The sequence below is a fragment of the Phyllostomus hastatus genome, unplaced genomic scaffold (assembly GCF_019186645.2).
Source record: "Phyllostomus hastatus isolate PE091 unplaced genomic scaffold, TTU_PhHast_1.1 phas_contig_16, whole genome shotgun sequence".
NCBI lineage: Eukaryota > Metazoa > Chordata > Mammalia > Chiroptera > Phyllostomidae > Phyllostomus > Phyllostomus hastatus.
Genome location: NW_025333643.1, coordinates 18,835,417 through 18,861,033, shown reverse-complemented (window position 1 = coordinate 18,861,033; position 25,617 = coordinate 18,835,417). Strand labels below are relative to the sequence as shown.

The following is a 25,617-nucleotide window of genomic DNA, read 5'->3' as shown; positions in this document are numbered from 1 at the left end:
TGCCTCCAAATTCCACATGCTAACAGAAAAGACCCCTACTGCCAACTAATTTGAAAATTTACACTCCAGTTTTTAGCTTCAGATTCTCAACTTTGTTGCCATTCTTCTATCATGCAGAAGCAGCCTTGGAATTCTGAAGCTGAGCAAAATGCGACACAGTGAAGAAGTTCCTACTGACTGGGCACACAGTCAAATGCATGTCACCCAGACGAGGGTTCAATCACATGCTGTTCTTTCCTGATTAGAAACTCACTAATCCGATGCTCATGGAGGCCGATCCTCACTGTGTTTCTGTTTTTGTTTTGACTTCCTGTGCTTCCATGTCCTTATACTAACTTCTGAAACCAAACTATTTCTGGAACTTAGAGAGCTAAGCACAAACATTTAAGCTTCTTTTGATAAACTTGCTGACCCTTCTATATAGAGGGCTCAATAGGGAAGGTCTAACAGGAGGAGAAAGAGATAGTAGCATCAGAAAGTTCTTAAAAGTAAGTTGTAAGAAAACAGCCTTTCCTTATCTCCTCCCCTATAATAGATCTGACTTATCTATGGCAGAAAGCAAAGTAATGATATTATTACCTTTGATACCATTTTGGGGGGGTACAAAGAAACATTTCTATGATATGGGTGCAACACATACTATAGGAAAAATGATTGAAAGCATGATCTCAGGAAAGAGGTGACTCAGGTTTAAACCCTGACTCTAATTGTTTGTGTATGCCCTTGGGCAAGTTACTTCCTCCAGTTTGTCCACCTATTAAATGAGATGATAATAGTACTTACTGATCAAGATCAGTAAGTGATCAAGAGGAATGAATGAGTTTAATGCATGTAGAGTAAGAAGCACAGTTATATCCTCAAATGTTAGCTGCTATTATAACTTATTTTTCCAAAGTGACATATAGCAACTAGGACACAGGGCTAGGGTCATGCATTATTGAGGTTAGCAAAAGGACCTTTTCAAAGACTTCTGCCACACTGCCATGTACAGCACAACTGAGAAGTGCTATCACCAGCATTAGAGAACAAGTAATGGAGCTGACCTGGGACTACAAAAGGAATCTGTACAGCCTTGAATATGAGAGTTCTGAATTCCCTCCCTAGCATCTATAGACACTGCAGCCCTGTGGCAAGGTATCAAAGTAATTTATGCTTATGGCCACACTGGCTCGTTAATATATAGCAGATGTGCTTTACTCACCAAGCTCTGGTTGTCTGGCAGCATGACAATGATCTGTGCATTATGATCCCAAATCATTCGCCAGAAATCTTTCGTAGTATGTGGCAGAGGATGCTGGGTTATAATAAATTCATTGCTCCTATAATAGCCCTTCAGTTAGGAAGACAAAAAATCAGTGATCATGGGTGTTTTATTCTTACTTTGTAGTAGTAAAACATACTGATGAAATAAGATAGCATTATTTTGATACTAAAATAATTGAAGAAGGCATTCAGTGCATTTGAATTTTTAGACATACTTCTGCTAACATGGGTAGAGGATTTTCTCTCCATGTGCAATTCACTTCTGGTTACCCCTGCTGTTTTTACTTAACAGTAATTTCAACATTTTTTCAAAGACTAGATGGGTGAAATTAACAATAAAATTAATTCCTTAACAAGCATTTTCCTTAATTTAAGCATTTATATACCCCCACTGATTAGGTACCTTTTGTTAGAGGTTCCAAGGTAGGAAAATCTCTGTAATTTTGATAATTTGCATTGATAAATTTTTTGAAAAAATGGAACCAGCCACATAGGTGGTATCTGCTCTTTAGCACCTTTAAGTTTAACGGCCTTTATTTATAATTAACTGTTGACTCTCACCATGATATAAGAAGCGTTAATATAATCTGTTCCTTTCATGCCAGGCAACGGTGCAAGACCCACTCGAGCACGTTCAGCTGTCATATGGAAAAGACAAAACACCACATTGCCTGTTACACACAGAACCAACAGTGCTCTCTGAGTAATTTACTTGGGAAGTAATATATCCTCCTGGTTACCCTGTCTTTTTAAGACTTACCTATATTTTTAACCAAGCTAAAGTGTTATCAGCTCAGGCAGAATGTAAAATGAAATTTTGCTACACATTCCCAGGACACAGGCATTGTAGAAATAAAATTTTACTGTGGGAGAGATTTCCACAGGACATCCCTAATACTCTGTGTAGAGATGACTGAGGGTCTAAGATAAATTTTACTCTGGTTTACTATTCCTACAATTGTACCACTATATTTCACTTTGCTCTTTTCCCTTCCCCTTATCCATATCTTTCTCCCCATGAAGGGCTTAAAACACAGTGCCTTTTTCCAGTAGAGGTAACCTCTCAGCAATCACCCATGCCTGTGTCCACAGCATGCACACAGTAACCTCTGCTGTGTCCTCAGTTATTTACACAAAGGTCACCACCTATCAACAGTGCTTTGATCTCAATAGCCAGAATACTTGAATGATGTAGTTACCATTGTACAAATTAACTTGGGAATCTATGTTTTAAAGGAGTGTAATGCCACAGTGAGAATAGATAACAATTTTTCTTTTCACTAGTTACGATAAGGTAGAAGGCACCTAATTCTTGAATTTTGAGGTGAACTGAAACTAGATTTCATGCCCCACAGATGCAGCATCTTGCTGGCACTGACCCAGCCTTTGCTGTCCTGTGCATAATAACCTCTCTCCTCTTCCTCCTTACATGACACATAATACCCAGTGAAACAGATGCTAATACACTGAACCAAGGCAAACTGATTTTGAGATCTTACATGGCACGACTGAAGAGTTTCTGTTTTTTTCTTTGTTACACTCTTTCTGAGCACTAAAGCATTCCACATATTTTGCATTACATTGTGTGACCAGCTGAAAGAAAAAGAAAAACATTTCAGTCTTCCTTCAAAGGTAGAGTTGTCACCATATTGTGATAATCATTTCACAATATATACATAAATCAAATCATTACCTTATAGACTTTGAACTTACACAATGATATATATCAACAAAGGTAGAAAAAAACCAATAAAACCAACAACCAAAAAGGAATAATTGATGGCATCTGCTTGAAGATCTGGGGAAAATACCAATAATCAGATTACTGAGGAATAAAAACAATTTTATGCCCTTGAGAACATTTTTTGTGTTTCATTAGTGGTACTTCTCTCAATTATCTTAGTTGTTTGCATGCTTGTGCTTTTTTTCCTTTACTTTGATAGTCTTCCACCTTATTTATAACTGAGTAGTTAGGAGGAGGATCAAGGGCTTGGACTTTCCTCTAGCAACTTCCTCCGCTTGAGCAAAGGGAAAAATAAGAACACTTTCATATAAAGAGAATGTCACCATAGGGAACTCTGCTATTTTGATGTGAGGCCACTCCTAAATATTCCAATAACCAAGCAAAACCAAGCAGGCTCACACCCTGAGTTGCTTGGGACAGGAAGTAGGTGGTTAGTATCCACAAGCAAACTCAGGCTGTAGAGTCAGGAAAAAAACCCTGAGTGTGAGTCCTGGCTACACCATTTATTGGCAGCAGGAGCCTGGGCAAGACATGTCTCATCTCCTCACTTCTTCCTTTATAAATGTGGGGCCATATCCATCTTATAGGATGCTTGGAAGATGAAATACAGGGTGGGGCAAAACTAGGTTTACAGTTGTGAGTATGTGAAACACACAGTTTATTCTCATGCTATTAGTTATTAATTTTTGTATGACTTTCCATCTGAACAACTGTAAACCTACTTTTGCCCCACCCTGAATTTCCAAAGGTCCTAAAACTGTACAAACACTCAGTAGGTCTTGGATAAATGGTGCTTACTTTCTGTTTGCATTAATATTAAAGGGTATTAAACACAGCAACATTTTCAAGTTCTAAATAAGTGGGAAGCCTATCAGGTGAATGCTTCTTATTTCTATAATCAGGTGTTAGGCTTCTTTGTGATAGGTATTATATAAGTAATAGATATTTACTGAATTAATGTGGATTTTTTTGTTGATGTCATTGCTTTTGTGAATCTTTTGTTCCTTAGGCACAAGAGCTACACTAGGAAAAACTGCTTCATGGTAATACATGCTAACCATATTTCTTAAAGAATTGACTGAGATCTCAGTAAATTTCTGTCGAACTGACATTGTTCTAAGGCTGTTATAAATAATTAACCCAGTAGTTTGGTTGTTCTTCCTTGTTCTGTAAAAAGGTTGAACCACCCTGTCAATCCTACATACATGTACACATTTTGGTCCATCCTAACAGCGGATATGGGAACTGTCTCCTTCCAGTGCTTTAGTACTAATGTCAACGACCCTAAAGGTAGTTTTCAAGTTTCTGATTCTTGTTTTTTTCCTTCTACTTAAGTTCTAAAGTGGATAGTGTCTGCAAAAGGACTGATTACCTGGTTTCCAAGGGAATGAACTGATTTCTTTGATGAATTTTTTTAAAAAGTATGTGTAAAATATTATAGAAATAGAACAGACAGCATTTAAAAAATGTTGGTTCATATTGTCCATTCATATATGGAATTTAATGAACAAATGAACAAGCAAAACAGAGACAGACTCATAGATGGAGAGCAGATGACAGCTAGTGGGCGGGGTGCGGTTAGCAGGTGGAGGGATTGAGAGAAAAGGAAAAAGGACTCATGGACATGGACAACAGTGTGGGGGGGCAGGGGGGTGTAAGGAGACTCTATGGTAATGGAAAACATATAATAAAGACTATATATTTAAAAAAAAGAAATATTGGTACTTAATAATTTTTTAGAGCTCATTTTAGACATTTAAAATGAGACACTATGTCCCCACTATGAATTAACTTAAATGGTATTTAGAGGAGTTTGGACACTGTGAAGGAAGAGCTAGGAATATGAAACTGTTACAATCCAACAGTGAAATTAATCTTTTTCACTTCATCTCACTTGTTACACTTTGTTTGGCTGTCTGATTTCTTCAGGTGAGATTCAAATGAAAGATTCAGAGTCTATGGAATGTTTTACCATGAAAACTAAGCTATAAAGTTTCATCTAATTCTTTCCATCTTGATACAAAATGAGAAATTACACATAGAACAATATGCAGAAAATAGAATTTAAAAGACTGAGAGACTAAGAAATAGGAAAGCACTTAGTGATTAGACAACATTTGACAGTTATAATAAATTCTTTGAGATAACTCAGCTTTTCTGATCTTAATTACTTTAGAAGTCCTTATAGTCTCTTTTTTTCACCATTACTTCAAGTCAATTCCACAAAACCTTAACTACCTGTTAACTTTTTCATGCCCCTATGAAAGAAAAAGAACAATCATTTAGGGAAAGTTAACTTTTCTCTAGTATTCTATAGATCTTTCCCAGTTTCTAAATCATCTATTAGGATAGTCTTTATTTTTTAGAGCAATATGTCAACAATTACCATTCTTAATAAGGATAAGATAGATTAGTGCAAAAAATGCAGATTTTTTTTTTGAATCGTAAGGACTGACTCAGAACATTGTTATTGCAGTCAGGGGCTGATGTATTTGTTTAGATAAAGCTGTAAATTGTTCAGGAGAAAATACAACACCACACTATCTACTTGGACACCAACAATGCACACAGAAGTCAAACTTTGTATTTCTTAGCATTATGTTTGAGGAGTATAAATAGCCATCCATTTTAGTCCGTAGGTTTATGCAAAAAGACATACCCAAACTCAAGGCACTTCTTTACTTCCTTGCTTTTCTACCAAAGAAATGTATGTGAAGCACTACCTTGAATTGTTTTTCCAGTCGTGTCTTTCCGCCTACTCCTGGTATGAGGATGCTATTCACATAGCTATGCAGTTGATTTGAAGATACTTCAGTCTCTTTTCCAAGAATGGCTTCCAACAAGGCATCATGGATGAAAATGTACTGCTCCTAAAAGGTACAGTATATGGTAGTAACCTCCATCCTGTCCATTAAATCTACATTTGATGAGCTCTTCCCCTAGAAGGCACCTCCCAGTGAATTCCTTCAAGTATTTACAGCTCCGTGGTTTGCCCCAATACTTACTTTGTAACTTTTTTAAGGTAGAGATTGTGTTGAGTGTAGTTCTGTATTTCATTCCACGCCCCAAACAGTAGGTTCAATGCATTGTGCAATGGATAAATGTGTGTTCAGTGCAGAGCTCTAGAACCATTCTCTCACATGTTATGTATTTTTTTCACTCCCTATAGCACTGAACACAGCCCTAGACCCTAGAATGAATCTATCTCTTCAATATCATTCAACTTCCAGTTAAAGAATGTCCCAGAATCTCATGACACTGGCGGCTGGCCACTGCTTACCTCAGTCTGGACGAGGTAGTTACGCTGTGTCCTGATATGCTTCAGGAAACCCAGGACGTTAACTGTGCTTTTGTCTTTTATCTGTTGCAGCATGCTGTCTATTACAATGTAGGTGCCTGTCCTGCCCACACCGGCACTGGAAGAAATGGGACACTCAACTAGTACCTCTTGCTTTATCATGTCATGAACTGCAGATTAGAAAAATTACCATCTCAATGGCTAATGAGTGTAGAAACAATGCTGATGCTTAGATAGATTATTCATCCTTGATAGTATCCAAAATCTTTATTAGGATATTTCCCATTCTATTAGTCTTGATGGGGAGCAAAGGCTGCCTTCCTGCCACAGGAGCTGCAAAAATGACACCTCCTAGTCTTCCCAGTCTCCTGTGGCAGCAGCCATCTCTACACCAGAGCCATGCCTGCTTCTCTGACTCCCTCAGTGGTTCTGGGAGTGCCTGTTAGCCTTTCAATAAATCCCTTTGCTGCCCAACTACTTCTCCAGTCTGCTCAGTCTGAGGAAGTTCCTATTTAAAGAGGTGCTTTCCTTTAATAATCCAGGTATAGAATAAGAATGCCACGTCTAGACAATGAGGCCTCTTATTCACATTTTCTATTGTTACTGAAACTGTATTCAGTACTGCAGACCTTAGATGTAATGTAGCAAGCTTCTTTTGGCAGAATTTTCCCCAGCAGGTCCCTGTTTGATACAAGTCTACTGACACCCAAGCCCTTTTGATAGGCATTTATCTGTATTTTATTGATTCCTACATGGGTTAGCAAACATGTACAGTTCTCATGGGCCTTTAAACAGAAGATGGGTTCCCATTTCTGCAAAGGATCTTGCGTAGCATAAGAATAGCCCAGGAAAATGCTTAGGAAATGCTGTGCACAATATCCATTTGAATATCAGTGAAAATAAAAAAAAATCAAGAATGAAATTTCAAACAAAACTCAGTAAAAACATTTTTTAAATAGCCAACTAAGGTTGTTTGAGGTAGTTAAAGAGAGAAAATGGATTTTACAGAAGGCTTTCTGTAAAGCCTTTAAAAGTTTAAAAAAAGTGTTTTAAAAAAGTTTATATAGCATGTAAAAACTAAAATTTTGTAAATAAAAGCCTTTCATGCATATTGTAATTAACATTATTTCGAGGAACCCACAAGGAAAGCCATACATAAAACCTCAAGATCTCTAGTGTAGAAAGTTCTAAACTTGTGTTTAAGGTTAGATTTTTAGATATTATGAGCAGCCTGCAATTTCCCTATACACAATGGAGATAACAAAATAATGTTATAAAATCTAGAGGTTCATGCTCTAAGAGTAGATTTTGTTTTAATCTCAGAAGCAGCAGATCTTAATGTCATGGGAATAGAGTTACTTTACATAAGCCTAACAGGTCTTACTGCTCCCAGTTTTCAATGGAAGACTCAGTTTCTTAAACAAAACAGTAGCAGGGCCACAATGGCCCAGATTCACAAGGCCCACACCCCTTGCTCTGCCCATCTCAGATGCAGAACCCAGGCAGAAGACAGGGAAAGACGTCAGCCCCACCTGCAGTGCACCAACACAGGGCCCATTTCTGGCGTCCGGGCTGCCGAGGACCTCCTCACAAAGGTCAGGACTGGCAGGGCGTACTCAGGGACTCCCATGTCAGGCCACTGTGTGTAGTGATACTGGATTACCACCCTTTCATTCTGACGGCCCTTGGGATTTCCCTTCTGACCCTATGAGAAAGGTGAAAAACGATGTCTTTAAGCCGACTGTGAGCATTTTAGAGATAATGTAAGCATGCTAGGAAACAGCACACCCCAATCTCATTCATCCTAATGTTCCTGGGCCAGGTACTTCCTCACTGTGGCCATCTCATGCCATAAATGGAGAAACTGTATTAGACATCTCTTAGGAGAGAAAATGGTTTAAGGTTATACCAAGAATGAATGTTTAAAATTAGGATTTTCTTTGAATTTGGAACCATATAGAACACTTTGCAATTTGTCTACAAGGCCTCCATTTCCTGACTTCTTGCACCAGAAGGCCTGAGTGCTCTGCTCTCATCTGATTGTGGGCCGTGGCTCCCATTCCTTCCCACTGTCGGGGTGGGACCTTCAGGAGCCCAGGTGCTGGCTGCTGCTGTGCTCACTCCAAGAAGTGCGGGGAGGGCCCTAAGTTACAAATGATTCTCTGTCTCTAGAGTCAAAGGCAGAAATAAATTTATCACTTTTATAAATGAATTTTCCAGAGTAGTTTTCTTTTAAGTGGCTAAACTTTTTACAACTTAAATATTTCAGATGAAAAATTTCTCCAAAAATATCCAAAAAGATGATATGTCTTTTCTTTCTACCAATACCTCTAAAAAAATTTTTTTTAATGACTGAGAGTCATGAATAAATCAACACTGAAGCTTGTAGGGCATTTGGCCCTGTGCTACAAAGACCCCGGATGGCTTTGATTTCTTAATTCTTCTGTTAACTCTCGTTTGGCTGTCCCTTTCTCGTTTTCAGTTATTACTTTATCCTCTTATCAGTGAGCAAAACATCTGAAATTGCCATGTGGTTTCTTCCTCTGACTAAAGCTATTTCTGAACGAAGAGTAAGTGGGCCATGTTTAAATACCTGATGGGCTTCCATGAACAACAGGCTTTGTAAGTATACACTGGTTATTGGTTAGCTTGAGTTAGCTAACAGTTCTCTGGTAAAGAACACAGATAATACAGTGCTACTGATTTTTAAATACTTCTGCCATTCTTGGGAAAAACTATACATAGAAAGGACTGTTAACCTTGGACTACATATGGGCTTCAGAGCCACTGAAATTGTATATAATAATTTCAGTGAATGAATTCCTCTGGAGCAAGGGAACTACAGTTTCGTCACACTCTCAAAGATGTCCAAGACTCAAAAAGTAAAAATTAAGACCCAGTGCTACAAACAACTGCTATTTCTGAGTCTCTGCAGAGTAACTACTTTACATTTTCTTAATGAGCATCTGTCTGGAGTTCATAGTACTGCTTTACTGATCTGAGTCTTGATGGGATGGTAGAGTTTGAACAAGAGGAACTGACATAACTTGAAAGAGCATTTCTACAAGGTGTGATTCTCAGGATGTTCATTTCTACAGAAAAGGGTTTTATTGCCAAGTGCTGTTGGAAAACACTCGGCAAAACAAAGTTAAGTAGGTTTCTTAACTGCAGCACTCTAATCACCTGTGTTCACTGTACATTTCTAAAGGTGGGGGGGGGGCATATATTATGTAGCATTAGTTCCCCGTACTCTTAGGTAGCAGGATCTGATTTTTGCAAGCATTTTGCAGGCTTACTATTCCCTGAAACATGCTTTGGGAAACAATGCCTTAAAGCTGTCAGAAAATTGGAATTAAAAAGCAAACTCAACAAACAGATGCTGCTGTATCTGATAGTTACCAAAACCTAAGAAGACCTTTTTAAAAATTAAGCCTTCTTCGTAAAGAGATTAAAGAACTCAATCAGGCCAATTAAATTCCATTACGTGCTTTGCCAGTATCTTTCACACAATACATTGATGTCAATCAACAGAGTTGTGAAAAAATGTTTTAAAATACTTTCTAAAAACCAAGTTGGTTATGAGAATTGGCCTTGGTTGTAATTATTTTCATCGACGTTTAGGAAGAGACACCCTGGCATCCCACCCGACTCCTTCAATACCTTTTTCACTTTTGTATTTCTGACTGAAAAACGACGAACAGTATAGCAGGCGTGTACTTTTGTGCTCTTCAGTGTGACAATAATGTTTCCATACTCCTCACTATTCTCCGTTGGCCAATATTGATCACATTTTCGCTGCAAAAAGAAAAACGTAAATTGCAACTGCAGTTGTTGCTCTCATTATACTGTTGATAATATAACTTCAAATGACAACAACTTAAAATGATATTACCTGTTAAAATGTAGGTAATATCACTGTTGTTGACAGAAAAAGGAACTCATGGGCTGAATTGCTTAGAGGAAGGTATGGCCTCTGAAGAGGTTAGGAAAAATTTGGCCAAGATCATTTCAGAAATGAGCCTAGTATGCATGATCATCTTTCAACATATGCTATACTATCAAGTGGGCTTAAGAAAGAAACCTGTATGCTGGACCTGTAAGAAATGTAGGTAGGGTATGTTTGTTACAAAGGGAGCTTAAGTGAGGCTGGGCCGCATTCACAGCTTGGGTCACCAAAAGCAAAATAGAGACTCCAATAGTTAAAGTGAAGCTGTAGTGATTTTAAGTAATAAACCTGGAAATGAGTCCTTATCACAGCCTAAATTAGCACCATCTATTATAAGTTCATAAACTCTAAATTATTAATTATCTTCTTTAAAAAGGGTCCTTTTAATGATGGTCAAGGTGCTTAAACAGTCTCTTTACTTCCCCCAATGGAATGGTTAATACTCCCTGACTACACTCTTTCTTCCCACTTCCCTGCCTTTGTCCTTTGTCCCCCCTACATGTAGAAGCCCTCCCTGCTCTTTTCAGCCTCCTAACTCTCCTCCTAACTCGTTCAAGTCTCACTTCAAATATTGGTTTCTTTACTAAATACCTATACTAGACAACACAGTCCCCCACTTTGCAGCATCCCCCAATATTCTACTCATCTCTGTATCACAATGGACCCACTCCTGTGAGTGCACAGCTCTCACTCCCACCAATCCACAAGCAAGGAAGGGACAAGAGGACACTCTGCATTCCTATAAGTCTCTCCATAGCCGGTGGAGTTTCTACCCTGCAGCAGGCACTGCACAAATATTTTTTTGAACAGGATACATGATTAAGATAGTAAGCCAAGAGGTTCTTACTCTTCCTTTTTCCACAAGGTTTGTAATCATGACAATGATCCCAGTGTTTTGTTCCCAAATCATCCTCCAGAAATCTTCAAATGTAGACTTTAAAGGTCCCTGGGTGGCGATGTAGGCTTTTGCTTTGTTGTAACCCTTCAAAGATGACACAGCACAAAGTAAGATGAAAGGGGTATCCCAGACTAGTTAATAATTCAAGTGCCATCCATACTGAATAGGCTGTGTTTTCAGTGAAAGCTCCGTGCAGCATTAACACACACTCAAAAGTCTCTGTGGCACTCTTCAGTGATTATAAACAGGTTTATAAAAACATTTTGACTTACATCGACATAGTTTGCATTAATGTAGTCGCTGTGCTTAGAGTCTTTTCCTGGTAAAGGTCTTAACTTCACCCTACTGTGATCATCTATAGAGGATAAGAAAACAAAAGAGCAAAACCAAAATGTATAATTCAAAATCTAGCAGCATTCTGAAGTACAAGACAAGGCAAATGGTTTTTGTGGTATCTCTTGGATGCCCCTGAGAAATCTTTTGACGGAAGAGCAACTAAAAATTAAAAGAGCATTTGAAACCATCTCAAAAACACAAGGACACTTCTACTTCATGCTCTGACCTGTGAATGCCCCCCAAATGTAAACATGTTTTTATTAGTTAATGTAAAACAGCTGCAAGTTGCAACCTTCTCAAATTTCCTTGTCCTATAGTTTAAAACCAACTGCCAAGGTCTTTGATTACCCATGCCCCTATCCTCTCCACATTAGTACAAGTATTAAAAAGTCATATGTTATATCAAGTCTGCAACATCTATTTTCAGGAGAGTTCACTACTAAAGTCAGTTGGAGTCTTTGCCAGGCCAATAGAACCTACACGATTGAGGGAGCTAGAGCTGCTTGTAACAGCAATGTCACTGCAGGAATATGAATTCAGTGACCAGATCTTAGGATCCACTTGGCTTCAGCTTATGAACAAAAGGGGCAATGCTGTCTCTAGTTGCCCCACAGAGTGAGCTTGTATTTTCAAGGTAACAAATTAAATTAATAAAAGAAAGCTGAGCTGATAATTTTATTTTCCTTAGCTAGGAATGGGAAAAGGCCAATTTGCATTTCTGTTTATGGTCATGATCATCAACAGCTAGCTCAAAAAAAAAAAGTCCAATGCATGGATTAGCCCAGACACGACCGACAGACTTATCAAGCACATTTTCAAAGCCCTTTACACTCTGGGAACTGGGAATCGCTGCTGCTGTTCTGACAAACTCTCAGACCACAGGTGATATGAGCAGGGCTGCCTGATGTAAATAGGCCCCATATGAAAAATTTCAACTAAGGCGTCTGTGTATGCAAACTGTCCTGGCTTGATAGCATTATATTGTAAATTGTTATTTCTCAGACAGACAAAGTAAAACATACTCTTCAAGTTGCAATTTCATATTTAATTAATAAAGTAATAGGATCACTAAATAGATCAATATAGGAGTTGGCATGGTGGCATCAACTTATACTTTGAAAGCTGTGATGCTCTGTGAGAGAGGCTTTTCCTACACTGTTTTTCTGGCATAGTCATGGACAAATTTTACTTGCAACATGACATTTCCATGATACCCTTTGCTTTATAAAGGTATTCATGTAGGGGTAGACCAATGTGACAAGTGATATGTCCAGAATCTGACAAAGTGGCCAAGAGAACACCAACCCAACTCTTCAAACTTTGGAAAATTGAATCATGTGTAATTTGAATTTGTGACAGTAAAACCACAATGAAGTTGTGAAAGTATAACCGCATCTAGCTGGAGATGGTGGTTTTCCAGCAAAACACTATGATCGTTGGTCACATCACATAGCAGTTGCTTTGACTACCTGCCTCTTCTTTCCTACGTATGTTTAGCCAAGGCAGTGAGGTCACTAGAAATAAAGACTGCTAGGGCAGAGAGAATGGTATGTGTAGATATATGCAAGACATGTATTTTGTATATATCCCTGCCTGAGTTACATGGTTAGAAATGAGCCAAACAAACAGGTAAATGCTCAGTCTCAGCAAAGTGAGCCTTGACTGGCTGGCCAACAAATGTAGCCAGATTGAATTCATTCAAGATTTGGAGAGAAAAGAAAAATTTCACTCTTCTTCCTTGTTCTCTTTTTTAACCTCCTCATCCTCTCTGAAAAACTGAAAACTGAAAATAATCATTAGAACTAATAAATGAGGTCAGCCACGGTTGTAAGACACAAGATCAATATATAAAAATCAATTGCATTTCTATACATTCAATGAACAATCTGAACATAAAACTAAGTAGACAATTCCATTTACAATAGCATTAAAAAGAATAAAATATCTAGCAATAAGTTAAACAAAAGTACAACAGTTATAAAATGCAGACTGTACAACATTGTTGAAAGAAAAGATGACCCTAAGTTAATGGAAAGGCATCTGATCTTCATGAATTGAAACACTTACTATTGTTAAAATGGTAATGATTCTCAAATTAAAATTGATCTACAGATTTGATGCAATCCATATCAAAATCCAAGCTTCCTTTTTCTTGCAGTAATGAATAAGTTGATCATATGGAAACACAAGGGACCCAGATTAGGCAAAAGAAAAAAAAATCTTGCAAAAGAAGAACAAAGTTGGTTGGAGGACTCACGGTTCCAATTTCAAGCTTATTACAAAGCTACAGTAAATAATCAAGATGGTGTGGTACTGACATAAGGATAGGCATTAATGGGATAGAGCTGAGAGTCCAGAAATAAACCCTATACCTTCGTTGGTTAATTTTCATTAAGGGTCTTAAGACAATTCAATGAGGAAAAGAAGAGCTACTTTTCAACAAATGGTACTGGGACAACTGGATATTAATATGCAAAGAATAAAGTTGATCCCTACCTCCAACCATATACAAATATTAATTCAAGATTGATCAAAGACCTAAATATAAAAGCGATAAAACTATTTGACAAAAACATAGGTGTAAATATTAATATAGGTATAAATATTTAGGATCTTGCATTAGGCAATGGTTTCTTAGCTATGAAACCAAAAGCATAGGCAACAAAATAAAAAAAAATAGATACACTGGATTTCACCAAAACTAAAAAAAAATAGAGGGAGGTGGGGAGGGCTGGGGTATTGGGCTGGGGTGGGGGGAAAAGGCAGAAAACTGTACTTGAACAACAATAAAAAAATAAATGCATCAAAGGAGGACATCATGAAGAAAGTGAAAGGGCAATGCAGAGAATGAGAGAAAATATTTGTAAACTATCTGATCAGGTATTTGTATCCAGAATGCATAGAGAACTCTTCAACTGGAAACAAAAGGACAAGAAATCCATTTAAAAAATGGGCAAAGAATGAGAAGAGTTATTTCTCCAAAGAAGCTATACCAATAGCCAACAAGTACGTGAAAAGATGTTTGTCATCACTAATCACTAGGGAAATGGAAATCAAAACCACAGGTAGATACCACTTCACATCCATTAGGATGGCGAAGTAAGCCAGGTGGTGAGAGACAAATACCATATGATCTCACCTGTAAGTGGAACTTAATCAACAAAACAAAAAAGGAAGCAAAATATAACCAGAGACATTGAAATAACGAACCAACTGACAGTAACCAGAGGAGGGGAATAATGGTAAAAAGAAAAAGGGTCATCAAGGAACATGCGTAAAGGATCCGTGGACAAAGACAAAGGTGGGGAAAGGATTAAGGGTAGGAGGTGGGGGTGGGTGGAACAGGGGAAAGTAGTGGTGGGCAAATGGAGACAATTGTACTTAAACAACAACTAAAAAATGCCAAAAAAAAAAAGAAAGAAAAAGAAAAGGATAGCTCTTTTCATAAAAACAAAGTCACAAGTGTTGACAAGGATGTGGAAATACTGGAGCCCTAATATAGTGTTGGGAAGGTAAAGTGGTGCAGGTACTTTGGAAACCAGCTTGGGAATTCTTTGAAATATTAAACAAAAACTTACTATATTTCTAAGTATAATTTCAAGAGAATTAAAATTATTTGACTATACAAAACCACATATACAAATGTTCATAGCAGCATTATTCATAATAAAAAAGTTAAAATAACTCAAATGTCCACAAATGGTAAATGAGTAAACAAAATGTGGTATTTCCATACCACAGGGTATTATTCAGCTACGAGAAGGAATTAAATACTGGTACAAGCTACAACATGGATAAATCTCGAAAACAGCCTGCTAAGTAGAAGAAACCACCTCCAAAAGGCCACATATTGTATGATTCCATTTATATAAAATGTCAGAATAGGCAAATCTACAGAAACAAAGTAGATAACTGGTTTCTACGGAGTTTAGGAGAAAGGGATGAATTGGGAGTCATGGGGTAAAGGGGCTTCTTGTTGGGGGTGCTAAGGATGTTCTATAACTAGATAGTGGTAATGGTCACATAACCCTGACTATTCTAAAAAGCACTGAAATTTAAACTAACTTTAAATGGGTGAATTTATATGGTATGTGCATTACATTTACTCAAGTATTATTAAAGACTATCTACAGTGGTCAAATTTAACTGGTCTAATTTAAATGCACTGTTACATAAAATTCTATGTATGTTAACCATATGTGCCACTGTCCTCAATATCAAAGAATGTATTATCTGTCAGTGACCCAATTACCAATGTCTGTGAAAAGTGGCATTCTAGCCATAGAAGTGAACTGTGCTCCTAGGCTATTCCATGAGGCTCCATAAAAATAACACTTATTTGAGTCAGGAATCTCCATGATATTCCTTTTTTTTTAAAAAAAAAATAAAACCTTCAGTCATTCCTATTTTTTAAATTTTTTAATTTATTGATTTCAGAGAGAGAGGAGGGGGGCAGGAGAGAGAGAAACATTGATCTGTTGTTCTGCCCATTTATGCATTCATTGGTTGACAACTTGTACGTGCCCCGACCAGGGATCGAACCCACAACCTTGGTGTATTGGAATGATGCTCTAACCAACTGGATTACCTGGCTAGGCCTCAAGAATACTCTTGACCCAGAATATGTTGGACAGGACTAAGCACATGGGCTATAGGACTGGAGGCTCATCACTTAAAGGTATACACCTAGTCTTAGAAAGAAGGATGGTTTTGAAATCAGCTTCATTCAATTCTCAGGACATCTATTTTTTTAAAGATTTCATTTATTTCTTTTTAGAGAGAGGGGAAGGAAAGGAGACAGAGAGGGAGAGAAACATTGTTGTGTGAGATCAGTTGCTTCTCACATGCCCTGAGGACCTGGCCTACACTCCAGGCATGTGCCCTGACTGGGAATCAAACCAGTGACCTTTTGGTTCACAGGCTGGCACTCAATCCACTGAGCCATACCAGCCAGGGCTCAGGATATCTATTTGTATTAAATGACTTGGCTCTCATTGATTAAAAACAATGTCAAGGTAGCTATGTGATGTTAAAATTTTGATTCCCAGCATTGGATATGGAGTCACACCATGTGGAAACAGTGAAGCTCAGAACATTTTCTTTCAATCGTCTTATTATTAAGCTTAATAAAAAAGATCCAACAGCTTAATGGAAGAGTAAGGAGGGCAGAAAATGTCCCCATTTCTTCCTATGCACTGTTGAAGAAGATAGGCTAATGACAGGATAACTGGCAAGGGTCATTCTTTTCTGGCATCCTGATTCTGACTGCATGCCTTTCAGCTTACACCCAGCATGAAGATTTAATTTCCTCGAGGTTGAAGATAAAGTTTATTACTCACATGCTAAAATGTTGATGTATCTGTTTTTGTGCTTGTTATCTGGATGATTGGAATGCTCTGCAGTGATGTTCATATCAGCTGTACAGCGCTGGACTTCCTAGTGAAGAAAACAGCAGGGTTTCAGAGATTTTAGACACACTTGAGACAATGAACAGCAAGGTCATGGAAAGAAGCTATTCATACCCAAAAGCATAAGGTATTCACTCACTCCGTAGCCACTGCCACTGTTACCTCCCCAAACTCAACCTCAGAAATAATTACTACTGACATATTCATAACAAACATAGGAAGGATGTGAACAAGATAAAAGGATTTCATCCTTTACTAATTCATCAATCATCTACTTTATTATAGATTTTGACCTAGGCATGGGGATTTCAAAGCAGTATATCTTTTTAAATGTCACGGTTTGATGGGTGAGAATAACATGCAAGAAGATAATGACAGTCAAATGTGATTAAGAGCAGGGAGGCCTGAAGAAACTATGATAGGTGCAGAGAGGAAGGCTTCAGACAGGAGATCATTCACAGGACTCCTAAAGGATGAGAAGACTTTTCCAGGCAGACATCTAATCTCCACCATGATTTGCAATATGCTCATTGGTTATATAGCCTCATTTTACACTATCAGATTGCAAATTGGCTATAAAGACTCAATCCTGAAATGACACTAATATATGGCCCAATCAGTTGTCATATCTGGCTTAAATATATGTCTCTGAAGAATTATTTGTGAACTCAAATTTTATTTAAATTATCCTTCTTTAGAAAAACAGCAGAAGAAGCAATTCTCATTGGCTACCTTTGTCATGGATATAAATGTTATCCATTAGCCTAAAATAAGGGTGCTGAAAAGTCAAATTTTTCTAAACTGCATGCTTCAAACCCAAGAAAGTACTGGAGCTGACTAATAAGGGAAGTCATTAGCAGTGCACAGCTGCTACAAAGAGCAGGAGCAAAGTGACACAAAATTATCAGGAGAAAAGTTTTACACGTAGCAGATGTAACAGAGTTTAGGAGCATGCAGACGTTTTTTTTTCACAAAGGAGTTGCTTAGCAATTAGGGATGTTTTCCACAGCATTTACATCAGGCATAATGAACACAAGGAACTGGCTGTCTTTTATATTCACAGACTACTTCGCAGTGAGGAGTCCTCTGTTCTCTCCAAGGAGGAACTCACTTTAATTGGAGAATTTGGGGTATAAAAACAAAAGGATGCAATCTAGTCAAAGAAACCATATTTAAGGACTCCTGTTTCTTGGATGTTGAAGATAGAATTTTTCATAGTTGTAGGCCTTCCCAGTTGTCCATTAAAAAAAAAAGAAAAGAAAAAAAGTCCCACAGGCTTTAATTCAACATACCTCTCTGGGGAAAGTGTGTTTTTCAGGACAATTCTTACCATTTCTTTACTCTTACTAAATGTGATAAACTCTGATATTTTCTATTCTAATGGTTTATAACCTATGGTTTGGCAAATGCTAGTTTAAAGGGGTCTAAGGCTGTCTTTGGCTCTTCCCCCTAAAACAAGATAAAGTGCTGGGCACAGAGCCCTGAGGTAAGATCTTAATAGCAACAAGAACATAAGCAAACCTAGCCACAAGTGTGTTTGTGGAACTAGCCTTTCAGAATTGCCCTGAAAGCCTGAGGTATACGCTTTTGAATACCATGAGGGCAGAAAACTTTGAAAATGGAAGACACTAATGCAATCTATACACAAATCCTTGAAATAAGCTGACATCCTTTGTTGCTGGATTTTAAAGGTCAGACCTTTGGCATATATCTCTTGAGGGCTGAGTTGCTGAAATTTCTTGCGAGGATTCTAGCTTTTAGTACTTTAGTTTGAGATTCGCTTTGTTTACTGATATTTTTCTCCACTGTGTAAATCTGACCACCCTAGTTATGGACTAAGGCTGAGCCCCTATTATAATATAATGCAATTGACCAAGACTGCTTTGGGAGGAGCTGTCTGCACTGTTTAAAGCAGTCATTCAATAGGGCCAATCAAACTTTCTGTTATCTAAAACCCTCGGTCTGATCTGTCACTTCTATTTCCCTTTTCCAATTATGTGAATGACAGAAAACAAAGAATAGTCATAAATAATGTTAAATCTGATTTTATAGAACCCAGGAGGTTTGCCTAAGGCCTTCTGATTCTGTCCTGTTGATGATAATGTCATCTGTAATTCCTTGCAGTTGCTGCTTGGCTCATTTAGATGCTGATAATATCATCTGATCCTGGGGTGGCCTTTTCCCATCAGAAATGGCATTTCAAAGTTAATGTGATTTTAATAGGTGTCGCAACGTTCAAAGTGACACTGGCTGATGGAGTATGTATGGTAAAGTTACCTATTTAGCACTCTGATAAATAGTTTCAGATTTAAGTTTGTATTTTACTGTCTATATAACAAAGATGGAATTCTCAAAATGAGTATTCTTAAGACTAAGAGGCACACAACCACAGAAGATGGTGGAGTGAAGACAAGCGATTTAAAATACAGTACAACTTTAAAAATGAACATAAACACTAAAGTTGATATATTTTTCCTTGGGAGATGGAATAGGCTAAATCTCCTTCTGCCTGGACTTGATGGTGAGACGCTGTCCAAGGGCACATGGAGACGTACTGTCCTGCTGTTCTGTGGCTCAATATGAACAAATAATTGAACAAAAGTATGTCTAGAAATCTTTTGGATTACTATTCAGCTTTACAAAACAAGCTGAGAAGAAATATTTTGACCTGGTGACCAAGTGTTAGGCCGAGTATGTGTAATATTCTTAGTGCCTGAGTTCAGGCAGCCTAAATGGCATTGCAGGGAGAGTTCTACAGAAGACTGACAAATTTCAGTCCTGAGGACAGCCCAGCGCTCGCACTGTCAGACTCAGGGCAGCCCCTCGCCAGATGCTGGTTGCACTGCATCTTCCTGCATCAGTTCTCTGCTCAGGCTACAACTGCTGCCACACTGATTTTCTTCAAATGCTGTTCTGACTTTGTTATTATTGTCTTGCTCAGAAACCTATAGATAGATTCTAAATTCTTTAGCCAGCCTTTCAGGTTCCCAACATATCTTTCACCAACACCCTTCCCAATCCCAAAGTTTTAATTCTGTGCCCTTTGCTTCCTTGCTATTTCCCTAGCTCCGAATGCCTGTTCTCTCCCCTCCAAATCCAGGTGTCTCTATCAGAAATCCCCGCCTCACCGCTCCAGCACACGACCCCATCTTTGGAGTGTACATCACAGTGCCTATTATCCTGCCACAGGTCTATAAAATAACATTATCCTTTTTATACAATCTGTGAACTTTGCCTAACTCACTTTTGTCTCACTCTTCATAAAAACTTCATCTTAACCAACCATGATTTTCTTCACAATAAGGGTTTAAAAACATTTATCTTCAAGCCATTTAAGATCCATACTGGCATTTTGTCACTATGGCTCTGGAAACTCTGCAGGTTCATTTTCTGCCACCTTGCAGCTGGCAGTCTGCATGCAGCATCACGCCTCTGTTCCCCATTATGTGTCATGGGCAACATGAACTCTGCATCCTACATAGTGCTTGTGGCCATTGGTCCCTCAGTGCATGGGCTCAGGTGGACAAAGCTTTGTTCTCTTGATTTAAAATGAGCAAATGGCCCAAATTTAGCTCAGCTGGAGTTAATTGCAACACAGGCGACACCCCAAAGGATCCTGGACCTCTGGCCTCAGTCTTTAATCTTGTGATGCTCTTGACCCTGCCTGTTAATTCTGCCAACGCCAGAGCCTCAAGCTCCCTCTTTTTGAAAGATTATGCTAGCAAGGTACCTTTGGAAGCCTCCTGGATTATGACAAGGAGGCTGGGGAAGACTCTGGTGGTTGAAGTCAGCTCAGGTAGCCAAGGGAACAGAGTCATCGAATGCCGTAGCTGAGATGACGGCTGATGTTATTTCCTGTGACTGCAAAATCTGCTAGAGGTATAACGTCTCCAGCTTTCACAGGCTCCAAAATTTATCCGACAAGGGCAAAAGACTTGCTTTCAACATCACCTCTACACAAAGACTCAAAATTACCAGTCAGTCATTTCTCTCATTCTCTTCCAAGCAGCAAAGTTCTGAGAAAGTGACAGTTATTCACCAAAATTTTTTTCACGTCCATCCATGATTTTTAAAGATGATGGGGCAAATAGAAGTTTTGGTGAGATACCCAATCAAAGTTCAGAGTGGGCCCTCTCCTCTGCACTCCCCTAGAATGCTGGGTCTGTGTTAGTACTCACTTTGCTTTGCCCTCTATTTCACTGGTGTACCCTCCGGCCTCACCCCAGCAAAGAACTTGAGGGCAGAGTCTTTAATTCACCCTTGTACTTTATATTATTTCCAGAGGCTATAAGGTACTCATAACTGGTAGGTGAATTGTTTTATTTCCTCCTAGTAGCCAAATATCAACTGTTAAGTGGTATTTTTCTATGATTTTAAGATTAGTTCTTTAATTTTAGGGCTTTATTCAGATTTTTATAGGTCAGATTCTCAGCATTCTGGGAAGGCTCTAGACCAAAAAGGTTATGTAATGGACTTCCAACATTCTTAGTGGCAGCTCCTTAATTTTGGCTGCCCCCCACCCTGTTTTTATTGTCAAGGCAAGTGTTGGCCCGTCAGCAGCATGATCAGTTTTAGACAATCACTGCTAACCTTGGATTTTCTCCTTCTGACTTCAGCTCATTACAGGACACTACTCTACTGAAAGTCTGGAGGGGGTTAAGGTTAAACATGTGTGCTGGCTTCAGACAGTCCTGATCTGAACACCTGTTTCTATCTTTTCAAAATGAAGCCACCCAAAGCCTTAGTTTTCTCCTGGGTCAAGTTTCCTCATCTGTAAAATGGGAACAGTAAAGTGCCACCTGTCATGGGGTGCTACTGAGGAGGTAAGTATGCACGGGCCATCCATCTATTACTATTCCACATAGAGAGATCTGACATCTGGGGCCAAGGTTACTACTCTCTTAACATAATGAATGTTTTGTTTGTGGTTTTTTAAAATCACACAAGATCTGTTTCCCTGACCTTCCTTTTATACCTATTACACTCTCTTGTTTATAAAACAGCCTTAATACTGTTTTATATAGACTGTTACCCATTTTCCTTTTTAGCAGAGCCACCAAAAGGCAAAAATACTGTTTTTAAATACTTCAGACTTTCCCTATATGAGAAGATGACAGTGCATTAGTGAGATTTGATACTGTCTCATTCCCCACTTCACGTTGCAGCCTCACCGTTCTGAATCAGAAGAAAGGATATTCTTCCCATTCTGAATAGCTCTGATTTCCACCCTTTCAAACCTGATCTTGAAATGACATCAGGAGAACAATGCCTCCCGCCCCATTGTCCCCCCACCCCATTTCCTTCCCTAACTACCAGCCAGTAACATTTAAACTCTGAAGTTCAATATAGGCTACAAAGGCTTATGGCCACAGTAGGTTTTGTTGTTGTTGATGTTTTGATAGAAACAGGGTACAGATGCACAGGACTTGTTAACAGGCATTATTCTGATGCAGCAAAGCCCATTTTAAGTCAGATCAAGCTTACAGAGGTGTAGCTGATTATTTTGAATAATTAAATGGTGTCAAAACCAGCTGTGATGAATAGCACTGGGATCTCAAATCATAAATAATTGAGAAACTGGAGTTGCATTTGATCATCCTGATCAAATTCTGTTCTCTAGAGGATAAATATTTGTCCTGAATACTATCAACATAGTTAAATGCCTCAATATTCTTGCTCAGTCATCCAGCCAACAGTCAATTGAACTAAATCACTTTAACACCACACACAGTTGCTGTCCTCATGAATACAAAATGTTTGACTTTAAACCATGTTCTTTGTAGTGGAATAGGCACCTTTTTTGGTTAGCATCTAATAGGCACGTTAAATACTTGACATGTTTTTATTTGTTACTTTAAACATGACTTTGCATGAAAAATCAGAGGGTTCTTTCACTCTACCACCTTTGCTTTGATTCTGCTCAAAAAACAAAACAAAAACAAATAAAAAACTAAGAGAAATACTTTATTTAACATGAGTTGTCAATATAATTGCCTTGTGATGGCCGTTGGAAACTCAGAAATTTTGCATGGAGACGGGGGCTTTTGGTCTTGTTTTTTATTCCTCACTCTCCATGCAAAATAACTGCACCTCCCAGCTGTATGTATGGCTCTAGAGCAGAAGTCCCCAGACTCTGGACTGCAGACCAGTACTGGTCCAGGCCTGTTAGGAACTGGGCCACACAGCAGGATGTGAGCTTGTATGTAATGCACTCGAATCATCCTGAAATCATCCCCCCAACTCTGGTACATGAAAATATTATCTTTCACGAAACTGGTCTTTGGAGCCAAAAAGGTTGGGGACTGCTGCTCTAGAGAATCTCAAAGTGCTCACTTTCCATTATGTCATTTGGACCCTCATAACCAATTTTGCAAAAAGAGGTAGACAGGTTAGCTTCATCATCATCATCATCATCATCATCATTTCCATTTTCAAGTGGAAATGAGACAGAGAAAGGAACTGATTTACCCAGAAAGCTAGAAGACAGCTGAGCTGCCATGAAAACTTGGCCTCCTCTGCACAACTCCTGCTGCCAGAGATGTGCCTTCTTGAAGCGCCTCAGTGACGAAAAGGGCAGTCTGTTTAATAGCTCCTCATTGACGCCCTGTCACTGTGGAACTGGCAGGGAATCCAGAGCTGGCAGGGGGCTGTGAGCTGCTCTCTACCTTGTTTCCTACATGCCAGCCAGTTCTTAGAACTAGGAGGCTGTGTTAACCCAAGTCTTGTCTCCAAGGAGTAATAATTGTGACAACATCAGCAATCAACCTTTGCATGGGCTTCACTGGGAACCCAGCAGTTGCAAAGATTAAGTAATCATTCACTTTTCCCAACAACTTTAGAAGGTAGGCATCACAGGTACCACTTAAGAAATGAGGACACCAGTGGTCAGAGATGAAGTGACTGGCTCAAGGATAACAAAGCTCATTATGGTGGAGCCAGCATCATGCTCCTCAAACTTCAGATCTGCTGTCCCCACCACATCTTGTACACCCTGGAAATGATGTGGGATAACGAGCCCTCTCCTCTGTATTATGGCTGCTGTCCCAGTTACAATGAATATGAAGGCCCTGAATTTGCCTTTTTTTTCACTGCTAAGCCTGGTCTTTCATAGAAGTGCATGTTCAGGACATGTGCAACCTAATTTTTATTTGAAAAGAATGCCTGTTAAAATTATAAGTGAAAGGGAAAAAATCACCACTTTCCTCATTGTTATGCATTAAGTAAGTTCATTTCCAATTTACAAAAATCCCTGCAAAATAAGAGTTAGGTCTCTGGAAATTTCATTTTAAAACATACCTCAAAATCCTCAGAGAACCCATGCTGGTTATTAGAATAGAGCTCACCGATGTGTTTCACAAACTGTTTGACAGGAATGGCTTCCATGTCATCTGTGGGAATAAAATGATATTCAGAGTCACACAGTCCACTTTCACTAAACAAATAACACTCATAAGGGATGATAGAAGACAAATATTTGATTTTTGAAAAGAGTGATATAATTGTATCACCTAAAACAGATGTCTTCAAGACAAGCATCAGCATCTATTTTATATCAGTATCTCATTATGATTTTGAATGCCTATGAGCTAGGTTAACTAGGTTTTTTAAAAAAGGTTCATCATAAAAAATTATGTCTATTTTTATATTCAAGGCAATTTACATAGTTAAATGATCATATTATACCCTTAACCAAAAGTCTGATCTTATCGAGGGTAACTATTTGTCAAGAAATTTTATCACAACCTAGGGCTTTTTTTTTTAAATTGCTATTCAATAGGGTCCAGCTCATAGTTGGAGCAATTATGTTCTATTTCCAGTCTTTGATGTCTAAGCAATCTTTATACACCATTACAGATAGATGCCATTTTACCAGCTGGCTTCAGGGACAATGCCATCTATGTTTAAGTGTTCAAAATTTCAGTTCAAGACAGCTGTGTCCACATGATGCCAAATAATCAGTTTGGCTCAAATAACTGGATTTTTCTGGTGTTGACAGACTAGGTATAGCTTCAGGAAGACTCCACATTCCGATTTATTAGTGTTGTCACTTCACAAGGACTATCTCAGTTCGTGCGTCCCAAGTAGGTTTTCTGCAGCTTTATCTGACCTGATGTGATACTTGAGTACTGCTGTAAAATGGCCACACCCCACTAACGAGCTCCCCAACCTCTTCCCTCCCCCACAAATATTTCCTTTTAAAAATACTCTGCTGAATGCGAGATAAACAACAGACATGACATTTACTTTATTCAGAGTGAAAGATCCTTGGCAAACGCACAAACATCTAAACTGCCACAGATGCTTTTCTTAGCAAAGGGTATGAAGATCTGTATGTGTAAATGAGGTCCTACTTTGGCAAGAATGTTATAGATCCAGGCCTGACAATCTGATTTCCCTTCATCTGGTGACAGTTAACATTGACTATGTCATTCCTCCTCTTTCTTTCGAGAGAGCAAAGCTCTAGGGTGGCTTTTTGCATCTATTGACATTTTCAAACTTGAATCATTCTTAAGCGGAAAATAGCATCTCTTATATTTTGTTTAAGGAAGGTGATTTATATGTTCATAATCCAAATTGCCTAGCGTAGCAGTGTTACTTATCAAATAGGTGGTGCTCTGTATGCACAAATTCTTTCTGTGTGAACAAATTAAAGACCTAATCATTTTAATAGGCCACCTTATGAAAAAATTGCCAAGTTATTTACAAATATTTCAGGATTGAAGA

General features: G+C 38.5%; 1 protein-coding gene across 3 annotated transcripts in view; it reads right to left on the bottom strand.

Moving 5' to 3' along the window:
- PTPRG (protein tyrosine phosphatase receptor type G) overlaps positions 1–25,617 on the bottom strand; it is a 704,882-nt gene that overhangs the window by 21,333 nt on the left and 657,932 nt on the right. For all 3 annotated transcript variants that reach the window (XM_045832024.1, XM_045832025.1, XM_045832026.1), the window contains 11 exons: positions 24,190–24,281; positions 16,825–16,921; positions 11,422–11,504; positions 11,099–11,233; positions 9,966–10,100; positions 7,838–8,010; positions 6,288–6,423; positions 5,731–5,877; positions 2,763–2,856; positions 1,825–1,901; positions 1,202–1,330 (listed from right to left, as the gene is read on the bottom strand). In XM_045832024.1, the coding sequence (XP_045687980.1) occupies positions 1,202–1,330; positions 1,825–1,901; positions 2,763–2,856; positions 5,731–5,877; positions 6,288–6,423; positions 7,838–8,010; positions 9,966–10,100; positions 11,099–11,233; positions 11,422–11,504; positions 16,825–16,921; positions 24,190–24,281 (1,298 nt within the window). The remainder of the gene's footprint in view (positions 1–1,201; positions 1,331–1,824; positions 1,902–2,762; positions 2,857–5,730; positions 5,878–6,287; positions 6,424–7,837; positions 8,011–9,965; positions 10,101–11,098; positions 11,234–11,421; positions 11,505–16,824; positions 16,922–24,189; positions 24,282–25,617) is intronic.